The sequence below is a fragment of the Pseudophryne corroboree genome, chromosome 6 (assembly GCF_028390025.1).
Source record: "Pseudophryne corroboree isolate aPseCor3 chromosome 6, aPseCor3.hap2, whole genome shotgun sequence".
Lineage (NCBI taxonomy): Eukaryota > Metazoa > Chordata > Amphibia > Anura > Myobatrachidae > Pseudophryne > Pseudophryne corroboree.
This window is the reverse complement of record NC_086449.1, coordinates 781,077,153-781,092,497: the sequence shown is the minus strand read 5'-3', so window position 1 is coordinate 781,092,497 and position 15,345 is coordinate 781,077,153. Positions and strand designations below refer to the sequence as shown.

At 48.2% G+C, this 15,345-nt stretch overlaps 1 protein-coding gene across 2 annotated transcripts in view; it reads left to right on the top strand.

The window, feature by feature from the left end:
* HMMR (hyaluronan mediated motility receptor) overlaps window positions 1–15,345 on the top strand; it is a 106,002-nt gene that overhangs the window by 76,374 nt on the left and 14,283 nt on the right. Inside the window, exons 13-15 of one of the 2 annotated variants that reach the window (XM_063928745.1) lie at window positions 1,598–1,776; window positions 1,865–1,935; window positions 8,294–8,583. In XM_063928745.1, coding sequence (XP_063784815.1) covers window positions 1,598–1,776; window positions 1,865–1,935; window positions 8,294–8,583 — 540 coding nt within the window. Of the gene's footprint in view, window positions 1–1,597; window positions 1,777–1,864; window positions 2,014–8,293; window positions 8,584–15,345 lie in introns of both variants that reach the window. The other variant, XM_063928744.1, reaches the window with a different exon arrangement.

The window sequence follows — 15,345 nt, the reverse complement described above, 5'->3', positions numbered from 1 at the left end:
AAGTGGTCATGTTATTGGCCTTGGCTTCAGCCAGGCGTGTGTCAGAATTGGCGGCTTTGTCATGTAAAAGCCCTTATCTGATTTTCCATATGGATAGGGCAGAATTGAGGACTCATCCCCAGTTTCTCCCTAAGGTGGTATCAGCTTTTCACTTGAACCAACCTATTGTGGTGCCTGCGGCTACTAGGGACTTGGAGGATTCCAAGTTGCTGGACGTAGTCAGGGCCTTGAAAATTTATGTTTCCAGGACGGCTAGAGTCAGGAAACCTGACTCGCTATTTATCCTGTATGCACCCAACAAGCTGGGTGCTCCTGCTTCTAAGCAGACTATTGCTCGCTGGATTTGTAGCACAATTCAGCTGGCGCTTTCTGCGGCTGGACTGCCGCATCCTAAATCAGTAAAAGCCCATTCCACAAGGAAGGGGGCTCATCTTGGGCGGCTGCCCGAGGGGTCTCGGCTTTACAACTTTGCCGAGCTGCTACTTGGTCAGAGGCAGACACGTTTGCAAAATTCTACAAATTTGATACCCTGGCTGAGGAGGACCTGGAGTTCTCTCATTCGGTGCTGCAGAGTCATCCGCACTCTCCCGCCCGTTTGGGAGCTTTGGTATAATCCCCATGGTCCTTTCGGAGTTCCCAGCATCCACTAGGACGTCAGAGAAAATAAGATTTTACTCACCGGTAAATCTATTTCTCGTAGTCCGTAGTGGATGCTGGGCGCCCGTCCCAAGTGCGGATTGTCTGCAATACTTGTACATGGTTATTGTTAACTAAATGGTTATTGTTGAGCCATCTGTTGAGAGGCTCAGTTGTTTTCATACTGTTAAACTGGGTATGGTATCACGAGTTATACGGTGTGATTGGTGTGGCTGGTAAGAGTCTTACCCGGGATTCAAAATCCTTCCTTATGTCAGCTCGTCCGGGCACAGTGTCCTAACTGAGGCTTGGAGGAGGGTCATAGTGGGAGGAGCCAGTGCACACCAGGTGACCTAAAAGCTTTCTTTAGTTGTGCCCAGTCTCCTGCGGAGCCGCTATTCCCCATGGTCCTTTCGGAGTTCCCAGCATCCACTACGGACTACGAGAAATAGATTTACCGGTGAGTAAAATCTTATTTTCCGTACATTGTAAGTTTTTTCTTTCAAGGCAATAAAAAAGCATTCTACTTTTGTGGCGCGAAAAAAGCAATAAAAAGTGCATTCTGCTTTTGTAGCATCGGAGCACTCCCAAAACGGACAACGTGCTTCTGAGTTCTCCTGCAGTCTGTAAATCTACCTCAGTCGACAACTGTTTCGGTGCGTTACTAGCACCGAAACAGCTGTCGAGGTAGGCTGGTTTATATTCTCGTGGACACTCTCACAAAGGGGAAATTGCCTACCTCGCTGATATTCCGATGGCGGTATGGTACCCCTGTCGGAATCCCGACCCCGGTATTGAGACAGCCGGGAGCCTGACAGGCGCCATTTTAACCGCTTACCGCACTGTCAACATTGTCATAATAATGTGACTCGAAGCTACGGAAATGAATTTGGTCAAGCAGGATAGTGATGTCGTACTTTACTTACACAGACTAAAGCTTAGAAGAATAACTTCTTTCTAGGGATGCTATCGCACAAGCTGAAATGTACAGACAGCATCTAGACCATGCTGAAGAGATCCTGAAGCAAAAAGATCTGGAGCAAGTAATACAAAGAGACACCTTTGTCCAAAAAGAGGAAGAGCTGTTGGCCAAAACGAGGGAGCTAGAGGAGATGTATGTCGCTCAACTACAAGAGAAAGGTAAGCCACCTGTCTGCCATTGGTATCTGAGAGCTACATGTTAGGTCATAGTGTTACAGTACTGATCATGTCTCTTGTGTTATCCCAGAGAAACTGGTCACTGAGTGTCAAGCAAGAGAAAAACGCCTGAATGAAGATCTTGAGACCTTAAAGCAGCAGGTGAGCCAGGAAGCTGGAGACCTCCAGTCATCGCAGCAGAGAGAGGAAGAGTTGCGACTGTTGATGGAGAAAGAGAAGGCAAGTGTGAATATTTACCGTAATAAGGTCCCAATTCGGAGCCGCACACAGGACAGTTTGTGGCCACATCTAGTGATCGTTTGCAAACTGCGTACGTGCCTTAGGATCACCCATAGATACAGTGAGGAGTATGTTCAGTGGGGAAATTCAGTTGTTCGGTGGGTGCTCGCTAGCAATGGGTGTATGCATGGGGCAATTAAGTTGTTGCTTGGTTCGGACGTATATCCTACTGGAGGACTCCTTTCTGCTCAGTCTACTAGGCATGTGCACACAGAAGAGAGCAGTTTCATGGGAATGCAGCAATGGGGTAGGTGTACGAGCTGATTCTAGTTTGTTAAAGCTGCGCTAGCTGACCGATAATAGTGGGACACTGTGTCCTTATTAAGACTTACAATAACTGCATTAGTATTGTGTTGGCAATACATCTGCTTTTAGGTCTGTGCTCAGCGCTGTTCCTGATTTGAAACTATACAATATGCTTTTGTAAACAATTACCATATGGCTTGTACGGTACAATAAAAAGATCAATAAATCTGGGTTTCTGAAAACGCATAGTCCGTAATGTTCCGTTGAGTGCAGCTAAAGTAACTAATTGGCACAGTAATACTATATCCAAGCCATATGTCTGTGACAAAGACATGGGTTCAGAACATTTTGACTTAAAAAGTGTGTGTATGTATGTGTGTGTATGTATGTATGTATGTATATATGTATGATTATTTATTTATTTTTATTTTCTCTGACGTCCTAGTGGATGCTGGGAACTCCGTAAGGACCATGGGGAATAGCGGCTCCGCAGGAGACGGGGCACATCTAAAGAAAGCTTTAGGATCACCTGGTGTGCACTGGCTCCTCCCCCTATGACCCTCCTCCAAGCCTCAGTTAGATTTTCTGTGCCCGACGAGAAGGGTGCACACTAGGGGCTCTCCTGAGCTCTTTGTGAAAGTTTTAGTTTAGGTTTATTATTTTCAGTGAGACCTGCTGGCAACAGGCTCACTGCATCGAGGGACTAAGGGGAGAAGAAGCGAACTCGCCTGCGTGCAGAGTGGATTGGGCTTCTTAGGCTACTGGACATTAGCTCCAGAGGGACGATCACAGGTTCAGCCTGGATGGGTCACCGGAGCCGCGCCTCCGGCCCCCTTACAGAGCCAGAAGAGCGAAGAGGTCCAGAAAAATCGGCGGCAGAAGACTTTCCTGTCTTCAGATAAAGGTAGGCGCACAGCACCGCAGCTGTGCGCCATTGCTCTCAGCACACTTCACACTCCGGTCACTGAGGGTGCAGGGCGCTGGGGGGGCAGCGCCCTGAGACGCAATAAATCGATAGAAAACCTTTTATGGCTAAAATAAATGCATCACATATAACTCCTGGACTATATGGATGCATTTAACCCCTGCCAAAACATACAAGAAAACGGATGATAGGCTCCGCCCCTTTCTCGGCGTCCTTATCTCCTCAGCACACTGGCGCCATTTTCCCTCACAGCTCAGTTGGAGGGAAGCTCCCTGGCTCTCCCCTGCAGTCACTACACTACAGAAAGGGGTTAAAGAGAGGGGGGCACAAATTAGGCGCAGTATAAACAATACAGCAGCTATAAAGGGAAAAACACTTATATAAGGTTATCCCTGTATATATATAGCGCTCTGGTGTGTGCTGGCAAACTCTCCCTCTGTCTCCCCAAAGGGCTAGTGGGGTCCTGTCCTCTATCAGAGCATTCCCTGTGTGTGTGCTGTGTGTCGGTACGTTTGTGTCGACATGTATGAGGAGAAAAATGATGAGGAGACGGAGTAGAGTGTCTGTAATAGTGTTGTCACCCCCTGGGGGGTCGACACCTGAGTGGATGTACTGTTGAAATTGCGTGACAGTGTCAGCTTTGTATAAAAGACAGTGGTTGACATGAGACAGCCGGCTACTCAGCTTGTGCATGTCCAGACGTCTCATACAGGGGCTCTAAAGCGCCCGTTACCTCAGATACAGACGCCGACACGGATACTGACTCCTGTGTCGACGGTGAAGAGACAACCGTGATTTCCAATAGGGCCACACATTGCATGATTGAGGCAATGGAAAAAGTTTACACTCTTCTGATAATATAAATACCACCAAAAAAAAGGGGTATTATGTTTGGTGAGGAAAAACTTCCTGTAGTTTTCCTGAATCTGAGAAATAAAATGAGGTGTGTGATGATGCGTGGGTTTCCCCCCGATAACAATTGATAAATTCTAAAAAGTTATTGGCAGTATACCTTTTCCCGCCAGAGGTTAGGGTGCGTTGGGAAACACCCCCTAAGGGGGATAAGGCGCTCACACGCTTGTAAGAACAAGGGCTCTACCCTCTCTGGAGATGGCCGCCCTTAGGGATCCTGCTGATAGAAAGCAGGAGGGTATCCTAAAATGTATTTACACACATACTGGTGTTATACTGCTACCAGCAATCGCCTCAGCCTGGATGTGCAGTGCTGGGTTGGCGTGGTCGGATTCCCTGACTGGAAATTTGATATCCTAGATAAGGACAGTATATTATTGCCTATAGAGCAATTAAAAGATGCATTTCTATATATGCATGATGCACAGCGGAATATTTGCCGACTGGCATCAAGTATAAGTGCGTTGTCCAATTATACCAGTAAAGTGGTCAGGTGATGCGGATTCCAAACGGCATTTGGAAGTATTGCCTTAAAAAAGGTAGCCTCTCAAAATAAGACGCCGTATTATCAGGCGCAGTCCTGGTTGGCAAGCGGACAAAAGGGTTCCTCTTTTCTGCTCGTGACAGAGGGAGAGGAAAATGGCTGCAGAGATCAGCCAGTTCCCAGGAACAGAAACCCTTTTCCGCCTCTGCCAAGCTCTCAGTATGACGCTAGGGCTTTACAAGTTCAGGCACGGTGGGGGCCCGTTCTCAATGAATTTCAGTGCGCAGTGGGCTCACTCGCAAGTAGACCCCTGGATCCTTCAGGTAATATTTCAGGGGTACAAATTGGAATTCGAGACGTATTCCCCTCGCCGTTTCCAAAAGTCTGTTTTACCGACGTCTCCCGCTGACAGGGAGGCAGTTTTGGAAGCCATTCACAAGCTGTATTCCCAGCAGGTGATAATTAAGGTACCCCTCCTGCAACAGGGAACGGGGTATTATTCCACACTATTGTGGTACCGAAGCCAGACGGCTCGGTGAGACCGATTTTAAAATCTAAAATCTAAAATCTTGAACACTTACATACAGAGGTTCAAATTCAAAATTGAGTCACTCAGAGCAGTGATTGCAAACCTGGAAGAAGGGGACTACATGATGTCTCGGGACATCAAGGATGCTTACCTTCATGTCAAAATTTACCCTTCTCACCAAGGGTATCTCAGGTTATGGTACAGAACTGTCACTATCAGTTCAGACGCTGCCGTAGGGATGGTCCACGGCACCCCGGGTCTTTACTGAAGTAATGACCGTAATGATGATATTCCTTCGAAGGAAGGGAATTTTAGTTATCCTTTACTTGGACGATTCCCTGATAAGGGTGAGATCCAGGGAACAGTTGGAGATCGGTGTAGCACTACCTCAGGTAGTGTTGCGGCAGCACGATTGGATTCTCAATATTCCAAAATCGCAGCTGGTTCCGACGACTTGTCTTCTGTTCCTAGGGATGATCCTGGACACAGTCCAGAAAGAAGGTATTTCTCCCGGAGGAGAAAGCCAGGGAGTTATCCGAGCTAGTCAGGAACCTCCTAAAACCGAACCAAGTCTCAGTGCATCAATGCACAAGGGTTCTGGGTAAAAATGGTGGCTTCCTACGAAGCAATCCCATTCGGCAGATTCCACGCAAGACTTTCCAGTGGAACCTACTGGACAAATGGTCCGGGTCGCATCTTCAGATGCTTCAGCGGATAACCCTGTCACCAGGGACAAGGGTATCCCTCCTGTGGTGGTTGCAGAGTGCTCATCTTCTAGAGGGCCGCAGATTCGGCATGCGGGACTGGGTCCTGGTGGCCACGGATACCAGCCTGCGAGGCTGGGGAGCAGTCACACAGGGAAGGAATATCCAGGGCTTATGGTCAAGCCTGGAGACATCACTTCACATAAATGTCCTGAAGCTAAGGGCCATTTACAATGCTCTAAGCTTAGCAAGACCTCTGCTTCAAGGTCAGCCGGTGTTGATCCAGTCGGACAACATTACGGCAGTCACCCACGTAAACAGACAGGGTGCCACAAGAAGCAGGAGGGCAATGGCAGAAGCTGCAAGGATTCTTCGCGGGGCGAAAAACCATGTGATAGCACTGTCAGCAGTTTTCATTCCGGGAGTGGACAACTGGGAAGCAGTTTTCCTCAGCACGACCTCCACCCGGGAGAGTAAGGACTTCACCCAGAAGTCTTCCACATGATTATAAACCGTTGGGAAAAACTCGACAGGTATTGCGCCACGTCAAGGGACCCTCAGGCAATAGCTGTAGATGCTCTGGTAACACCGTGGGTGTACCAATCAGTGTATGGGTTCCCTCCTCTGCCTCTCATACCCAAGGTACTGAGATTGATAAGATGGAGAGGAGTAAGCACTATATTAGTGGCTCCGGATTGGCCAAGAAGGAATTGGTAACCGGAACTTCAAGAGATGCTCACGGAGGATCCGTAGCCTCTACCTCTAAGAAGGGACCTGCTCCAGCAAGGACCTTGTCTGTTCCAAGACTTACCGCGGCTGCGTTGACGGCATGGCGGTTGAACGCCGGATCCTGAAGGAAAAAGGCATTCCGGATGAAGTCATCCCTATCCTGATCAAAGCCAGGAAGGATGTAACCGCAAAACATTATCACCGCATTTGGCGAAAATATGTTGCGTGGTGCGAGGCCAGTAAGGCTCGACGGAGGAAATTCAACTGGGTCGATTCCTACCTTTCCTGCAAACAGGAGTATCTATGGGCCTGAAATTGGGGTCCATTAAGGTTCAAATTTCGGCTGTCAATTTTCTTCCAAAAAAAAAAAAAAAAAAGAACTAGCTTCAGTCCCTGAAGTTCAGACATTTTGTTAAAGGGGTACTGCATATACAGCCTCCTTTTGTGCCTTTAGTGGCACTTTTGGGATCTCCAGGTGGTTTTTGGGTTCCAAAAGTCACATTGGTTTGACACACTTAAATCTGTGGAGTTAAAATATCTCACAGAAAAAGTGGTCATGCTGTTGGCTCTGGCCTGGGCCAGGCGCGTGTCAGAATTGATGGCTTTATCCTGTAAAAGCCCTTATCTGATTTTCCATTCGGACAGGGCGGAATTGAGGACTCGTCCTCAGTTTCTCCCTGAGGTGGTTTCAGCGTCTCACCTGAACCAAACCTATTGTGGTGCCTGCGGCTACTAGGGACTTGGAGGACTCCAAGTTGCTAGACGTTGTCAGGACCCGGAAAATATATGTTTCCAGGACGGCTGGAGTCAGGAAATCTGACTCGCTGTTTATCCTCTATGCACCCAACTAGCTGGGTGCTCCTGCTTCTAAGCAGACTATTGCTCGTTGGATTTGTAGTACAATTCAGCTTGCACATTCTGTGGCAGGCCTGCCACAGCCAAAAATCTGTAAATGCCCACTCCACAAGGAAGGTGGGCTCATCTTGGGCAGCTGCCCGAGGGGTCTCGGCTTTACAACTTTGCCGAGCAGTTACTTGGTCAGGAGCAAATACGTTTGTAAAATTCTACAAATTTGATACCCTGGCTGAGGAGGACCGGGATTTCTCTCATTGGGGGCTGCAGAGTCATCCGCACTCTCCCGCCCGTTTGGGAGCTTTGGTATAATCCCCATGGTCCTTACGGAGTTCCCAGCATCCACTAGGACGTCAGAGAAAATAAGAATTTACTTACCGATAATTCTATTTCTCGTAGTCCGTAGTGGATGCTGGGCGCCCATCCCAAGTGCGGATTGTCTGCAATACTGGTACATAACTATTGTTACCAAAAAATTCGGGTTATTGTTGTAGTGAGCCATCTTTTCGAGAGGCTTCTCTATTATCATGCTGTTAACTGGGTTCAGATCACAAGTTGTACAGTGTGATTGGTGTGGCTGGTATGAGTCTTACCCGGGATTCAAAATCCTTCCTTATTGTGTACGCTCGTCCGGGCACAGTATCCTAACTGAGGCTTGGAGGAGGGTCATAGGGGGAGGAGCCAGTGCACACCAGGTGATCCTAAAGCTTTCTTTAGATGTGCCCTGTCTCCTGCGGAGCCGCTATTCCCCATGGTCCTTACGGAGTTCCCAGCATCCACTACGGACTACGAGAAATAGAATTATCGGTAAGTAAATTCTTATTTTTTTCTACCTATAGGAGGTTTCAAATCTTTTACGTCTAGAGCTGCAGACTGTACAGGAGGAAATGAAGAAAGAGCGGCGTCTCTTGGGAGAGGAGCTGGAGGGGGCACTAGATGAGCTGCAGACTGTACAGGAGGAAATGAAGAAAGAGCAGCATCTCTTGGAAGAGGAGCTAGAGGGGGCGCTAGATGAGCTCGATAGACTGCAACAAGCGGAGGAAGGGGCTGACAAAATAATTTCTCACCTGGAAGAAGAAAATAAAAGGAGGGCAGAAGAGCTGGCTTGTCTAGAGGAAACTCTAAAAGGGTATGCTAATCTGTTTTACTCAAACCACTTGGCATGCCACTGCCTTAACAGATGCATTGGCCCAAAGTTCATCATTCCACTCATTTCCCTTCTTGAAGTTCCATTGGACTGAAATGATAAACGTTTATGCAAAGTATAGTAATACCGTAATCTGTGGAGTCAAAATAGCTGAAACTTGGAGGCACTATTTTGCATTTCTTAACTTTAAATTTCCTCCTTGATTTGCTGGGCGTGGTGAAAATGTTAAAGGCTGATCAATATAGCCAACTCAGGGGAACATCTACTAAACAGTGATAAGAGCGGAGAAGTGAGCCAGTGGAGGAGTTGCCCCATCAACCAATCGGCAGCTTTGTATCATTTTATAGATGTTACTTCAGTACTGATTGGTTGATGGAGACCACTGGCTCACTTCTCCGCACTTATCACTGCTTAGTAAATGTTCCCCTCAGTCACTTATTGCTCATGAGGTTTTCTGTGCAACCACACCTACAATACTAGCGGGTACGGTTCATTAGATCTATAGTCAAAAGGTCAACCCCAAATTGATGACCTGGAAAATATGGACAGTAGAAAAAGGTTGACCGGTACAAAAGGTCGACATAGAAATAGTCAACACAAAAAAAGGTTGACACAGGGTTTTTGTTGCATATTTTTTAATGTCCTGTCGTATGTTGAACCACATATGACTCCCAACATAGTACAACGTGCCCGCTCTTTGCTCGCCAAGCTTAGGACGAGGTGATTCGATCCACTACCACTGGACTCTGCACAGGTTACTATTCCCAGTTGTAGTCTAAGTGGACAGTAAAGTATGAAAATAGAAAACAAGTGAGGGGGAAATTTTTTTTTTTTCTTTTTAAAATAGTCGTCCTTTTGTACTGTCTACCTAATGTGTGTTGACCATATAGGGTCGCCTTATTGACTGTCTACCTTTACTATTGCTGACATATCCAGATGCCGTGCTAGCAGTCTATCTGCGTTCTTAACAGTTTACAGATCATAATATTAAAATACTGTATATATAATTTTTTTTTCCCTCTTTTACAGTATATAAAAATTGTTTTTATGGTATTGTTGTTTTCTCTTATGTCCTAGAGGATGCTGGGGACTCCGTAAGGACCATGGGGTATAGACAGGCTCCGCAGGAGACATGGGCAATATAAAGAACTTTAGAATGGGTGTGCACTGGCTCCTCCCTCTATGCCCCTCCTCCAGACCTCGGTTAGATCCTGTGCCCAGAGGAGACTGGGTGCACTACAGGGGAGCTCTCCTGAGTTTCTCTGAAAAAAGACTTTTTTGTTAGGTTTTTTATTTTCAGGGAGCACTGCTGGCAACAGGCCCCCTGCATCGTGGGACTGAGGAGAGAGAAGCAGACCTACTTAAATGATAGGCTCTGCTTCTTAGGCTACTGGACACCATTAGCTCCATAGGGTCGGAACGCAGGTCTCACCCTAGCCGTTCGTCCCGGAGCCGCGCCGCCGTCCTCCTCACCGAGCCGGAAGATAGAAGCCGGGTGAGTATAAGAAGAAAGAAGACTTCAAAGGTGGCTGAAGACTTCAGATCTTCTCTGAGGTAACGCTGCACGTCATTGCTCCCACACACAGCGGACACTGAAGGGGGGTGGGGGGGGGGCCCTGGGCAGCAATTATAAACCTCTTAGGACTGGCTAATAATAATATAGCGGCTGCTCAGGCACTATATTAGTAGAATCCCCCGCCAGTATAGGAAAATTGAGCGGGACCGAAGCCTGCCGCTGAGGGGGCGGAACTTGGTCCTCCAGCACTAACCAGTGCCATTTTCTCCACAGCACACTGCAGAGAAGCTGACTCCCCAGACTCTCCCCTGCTGAACACTGTGACAGAGGGCAAAAAAGAGGAGGGGGCACTTTTTAGTGGCGCAGTGAGTGTATATTTATATAAAAGCGCTGTTTTGTCTGGGAATTGGTTTCCAGTGTCAGTTGACGCTGGGTGTGTGCTGGCATACTCTCTCTCTCTGTCTCCAAAGGGCCTTATTGGGGAATTGTCTCCATATAGATATATCCCTGAGTGTGTAGGGGTGTCGGTACGTGTGTCGGCATGTCTGAAGCGGAAGGCCCTTCTAAGGAGGAGGTGGAGCAGATGATTGTGGTGTCTGTCGGCGACGCCGACATGATTGGATGGATATGCTGAATGTTTTAAATGCAAATGTGTCTTTATTACATCAGAGGTTGGACAAAGCAGAGTCCAGGGATAGAACAGGGACTCAATCCATGGCTTTGGCTGTGTCACAGGGCCCTTCAGGGTCTCAAACGTCCCCTGTCCCAAGTAGCAGACACTGATACCGACACGGATTCTGATTCCAGTGTCGACTACGATGATGCGAGGTTACACCCAAGGGTGGCCAAAAGTATTCATTATATGATTATTGCAATAAAGGATGTTTTACATATCACTGATGACCCCTCTGTCCCTGACAAGAGGGTACACATGTTTAAGGAAAAGAAACCTGAGGTAACCTTTCCCCCATCTCATGAGCTGAACGCGTTATTTGAAAAGGCTTGGGAAACTCCAGACAAGAAACTGCAGATTCCCAAGAGAATTCTTATCGCGTATCCTTTCCCGACACAGGACAGGGTTTCGGTGGGAATCCTCACCCAGGGTGGACAAGGAGTTAACGCGCTTGTCCAAAAAGGTGGTGCTGCCATCTCCAGACACGGCCGCCCTCAAGGATCCTGCTGATCGCAGACAGGAAACTACCTTAAAATCTATTTATACACAAACTGGGACCTTGCTCAGACCGACAATAGCGTCGGCTTGGGTTTGTAGCGCTGTTGTGGCTTGGACGGATACCTTGTCAGCTGACATTGATTCTCTGGATAGGGATACCATTTTATTGACCTTAGGTCACATTAAAGACGCAGTCTTATATATGAGAGACGCTCAGAGAGACGTTGGTCTCCTAGGTTCGAGAGCCATCGCCATGGCGATTTCTGCTAGGCGGGCCCTGTGGACCCGTCAATGGTCGGGTGATGCCGACTCAAAGAAGCATATGGAAGTTTTGCCTTACAAAGGTGAGGATTTATTTGGGGAAGGTCTCGCGGACCTGGTTTCCACAGCTACCGCGGGCAAATCTACCTTTTTACCTTATGTTTCCCCACAGCGAAAGAAAACACCGCAATATCAGATGCAGTCCTTTCGGTCGCATAAGTCTAGAAGAGGTCAGGGCTCTTCCTTCCTCGCCAGAGGTAAGGGAAGAGGGAAAAAGCAGCCTGCTACGGCTAGTTCCCAGGAGCAGAAGTCCTCTCCGGCTTCTGCCAAATCCACCGCATGACGCTGGGGCTCCACTGAGGGAGTCTGCGCTGGTGGGGGCACGTCTTCGACTCTTCAGCCAGGTCTGGGTTCAGTCGGACGTGGATCCTTGGGCAATGGAAATTGTATCCCAAGGATACAAGCTAGATTTCGAAGACATGCCTCCTCGCCGGTTTTTCAAATCGGCTCTACCGGCTTCTCCCCCAGAGAGGGAGATAGTTTTAGCTGCAATTCAAAAATGTCAACAAGTGGTGGTCGAGGTTCCCCTAGGTCAACAGGGGGTACTATTCAACCCTATTTGTGGTCCCGAAACCGGATAGCTCGGTCAGACCCATTCTAAATTTAAAATCCCTAAACCTGTACTTGAAAAAGTTCACATTCAAGATGGAATCGCTGCGGGCAGTTATTTCCAGCCTAGAAGGGGGGGGGGGGGGATTTTATGGTGTCACTGGACATAAAGGACGCGTATCTTCGTGTCCCCATATATCCCCCTCATCAGGCGTACTTGAGATTCGCTGTACAGGACTGCCATTACCAGTTTCAGACATTGCCGTTTGGGCTTTCCACGGCCCCGAGGATTTTCACCAAGGTAATGGCGGAAATGATGGTACACCTGCGCAGGCAGGGAGTCACAATTATCCCATACTTGGACGATCTCCTGTTAAAGGCGAGATCAAGAGGTCAGTTGTTGAAAAGCGTGGCACTCTCCCTGAGAGTGCTGCAGCAACACAGCTGGATTCTGAATCTACCAAAGTCACAGTTTGTGCCAACAACTCTGCTATCGTTCTTGGGCATGATTCTGGACACTGAACAAAAGAGGGTTTTTCTCCCAATGGAAAATGACGAAGTTCTGGAGTTCCTGGGCTGAGACCTGTTGAAACCGAAAAGGGTGTCAGTCCATCAATGCACTCGAGTGCTGGGGAAAATGGTGGCGTCCTACAAGGCCATCCCCTTCGGCAGGTTTCATGCAAGGACTTTTCAGTGGGATCTTCTGGACAAGTGGTCCGGGTCCCATCTTCATATTCATCAGAAAATCAGCCTGTCCCCCAGGGCCAGGGTGTCTCTCTCCTGTGGTGGCTGCAGAGTGCTCACCTTCTAGAGGGTCGTAGGTTCGGCATTCAGGACTGGGTTCTGGTGACCACGGACGCGAGCCTCCGAGGATGGGGAGCAGTCACACAAGGAAGAAACTTTCAAGGACTATGGTCAAGCCAGGAGGCTTGTCTTCACATCAACGTACTGAAATTGAGGGCCATATACAACGGCCTGCATCAAGCGAAGAATCTTCACGACCTACCGGTTCTGATTCAGCCTGACAACGTCACAGCCGTGGCTCATGTAAACCGACAGGGCGGAACAAGGAGCAGAGTGGCAATGGCGGAAGCCGCCAGGATTCTTCGCTGGGCGGAAAATCATGTAAGCGCTTTGACTGCAGTCTTCATTCCGGGAGTGGACAACTGGGAAGCAGACTTCCTCAGCAGACACGATCTCCATCCAGGAGAGTGGGGACTTCATCAAGAACTTTTTGCAGAGATAACAAGTCATTGGGGACTTACTCAAATAGACATGATGGCGTCACGCCTCAACAAGAAGCTTCTGAGGTATTGTGCCAGGTCAAGGGACCCTCAGGCAGTAGCGGTAGACGCCCTGGTGACACGTGGGTGTTTCGGTCGGTCTATGTGTCTCGTCCTCTTCCACTCATCTCAAAGATATTGAGGATCATAAGATGAAAAAAGAGTGCGGCAATACTCATTGTTCCGGATTGGCCCCAAAGGGCCTGGTATTCAGATCTTCAGGAAATGCTCACAGGAGATCCGTGGCCTCTTCCCCTCAGAGAGGATCTGTTGCAACTGGGGCCCTGCGTGTTCTAAGACTTACCGCAGTTATGTTTGACGGCATGGCGGTTGAACGCCGAATCCTAGCTGGAAAAGGCATTCCGGAAGAAGTCATCCCTACTCTGATGAGGGCTAGGAAGGAGGTGACGGCGAAGCATTGTCCGTATCTGGAGAAAGTATGTATCTTGGTGTGAGGCCAAGAATGCTCCTACGGAAGGTTTCTATCTGGGCCGTCTTCTACACTTTCTGCAGACAGGAGTGGATATGGGCCTGAAATTAGGCTCCATTAAGGTACAGATTTCGGCCCTATCAATTTTCTTTCAGAAGGAATTGGCTTCTCTCCCAGAAGTCCAGACTTTCGTAAAGGGAGTGCTGCACATACAGCCTCCTTTTGTGCCTCCAGTGGCACCATGGGACCTTAACGTGGTGTTACAGTTCCTAAAGTCTCACTGGTTTGAACCTCTTCAAACAGTGGAATTAAAATTTCTCACTTGGAAGGTGGTCATGTTGTTGGCCTTGGCGTCTGCAAGGAGGGTATCCGAATTGGCGGCTTTGTCTCACAAAAGCCCCTATCTGATTTTCCAGGTGGATAGAGCAGAATTGACGACTCATCCTCAATTTTTGCCAAAGGTGGTTTCATCTTTTCATATGAACCAGCCTATTGTGGTTCCTGTAGCTACGGGGGACTTGGAGGATTCCACGTCCCTTGATGTAGTCGGGGCCTTAAAAATTTATATAGCCAGGACAGCTCGGGTTAGGAAAACGGAGGCACTGTTTGTCCTGTATGCAGCCAACAAGATTGCCGCTCCTGCTTCTAAGCAGACTATTGCTCGCTGGATCTGTAACACGATTCAGCAGGCTCATTCTATGGCTGGATTGCAGTTACCAAATTTGGTTAAGGCCCATTCCACTAGGAAGGTGGGCTCTTCTTGGGCGGCTGCCCGAGGCGTCTCAGCTTTGCCGAGCGGCGACTTGGTCGGGTTCAAACACTTTTTTGCAAAATTCTACAAGTTTGATACCCTGGCTAATGAGGACCTCATGTTTGCTGAATCAGTGCTGCAGAGTCATCCGCACTCTCCCGCCCGGTCTGGAGCTTTGGTATAATCCCCATGGTCCTTACGGAGTCCCCAGCATCCTCTAGGACGTAAGAGAAAATAAGATTTTATACCTACCGGTAAATCTTTTTCTCCTAGTCCGTAGAGGATGCTGGGCGCCCGTCCCAGTGCGGACTAAATTCTGCAAGACTTGTATATAGTTTTTGCTTGCGTAAGGGTTATGTTACAGTTTTGATCAGTCTCGGGCTGATACTGTTTTGTTTCATACTGTTAACAGGTTAGTATATTCCATGTTATATGGTGTGGGCTGGTATGAATCTTGCCCTTAGATTAACAAAATCCTTTCCTCGTACTGTCCGTCTCCTCTGGGCACAGTTTCTCTAACTGAGGTCTGGAGGAGGGGCATAGAGGGAGGAGCCAGTGCACACCCATACTAAAGTTCTTTATAGTGCCCATGTCTCCTGCGGAGCCTGTCTATACCCCATGGTCCATACGGAGTCCCCAGCATCCTCTATGGACTAGGAGAAAAAGATTTACCGGTAGGTATAAAATCTTACTTTTGAATGTTGCTATGAAGTGCACTTGCAG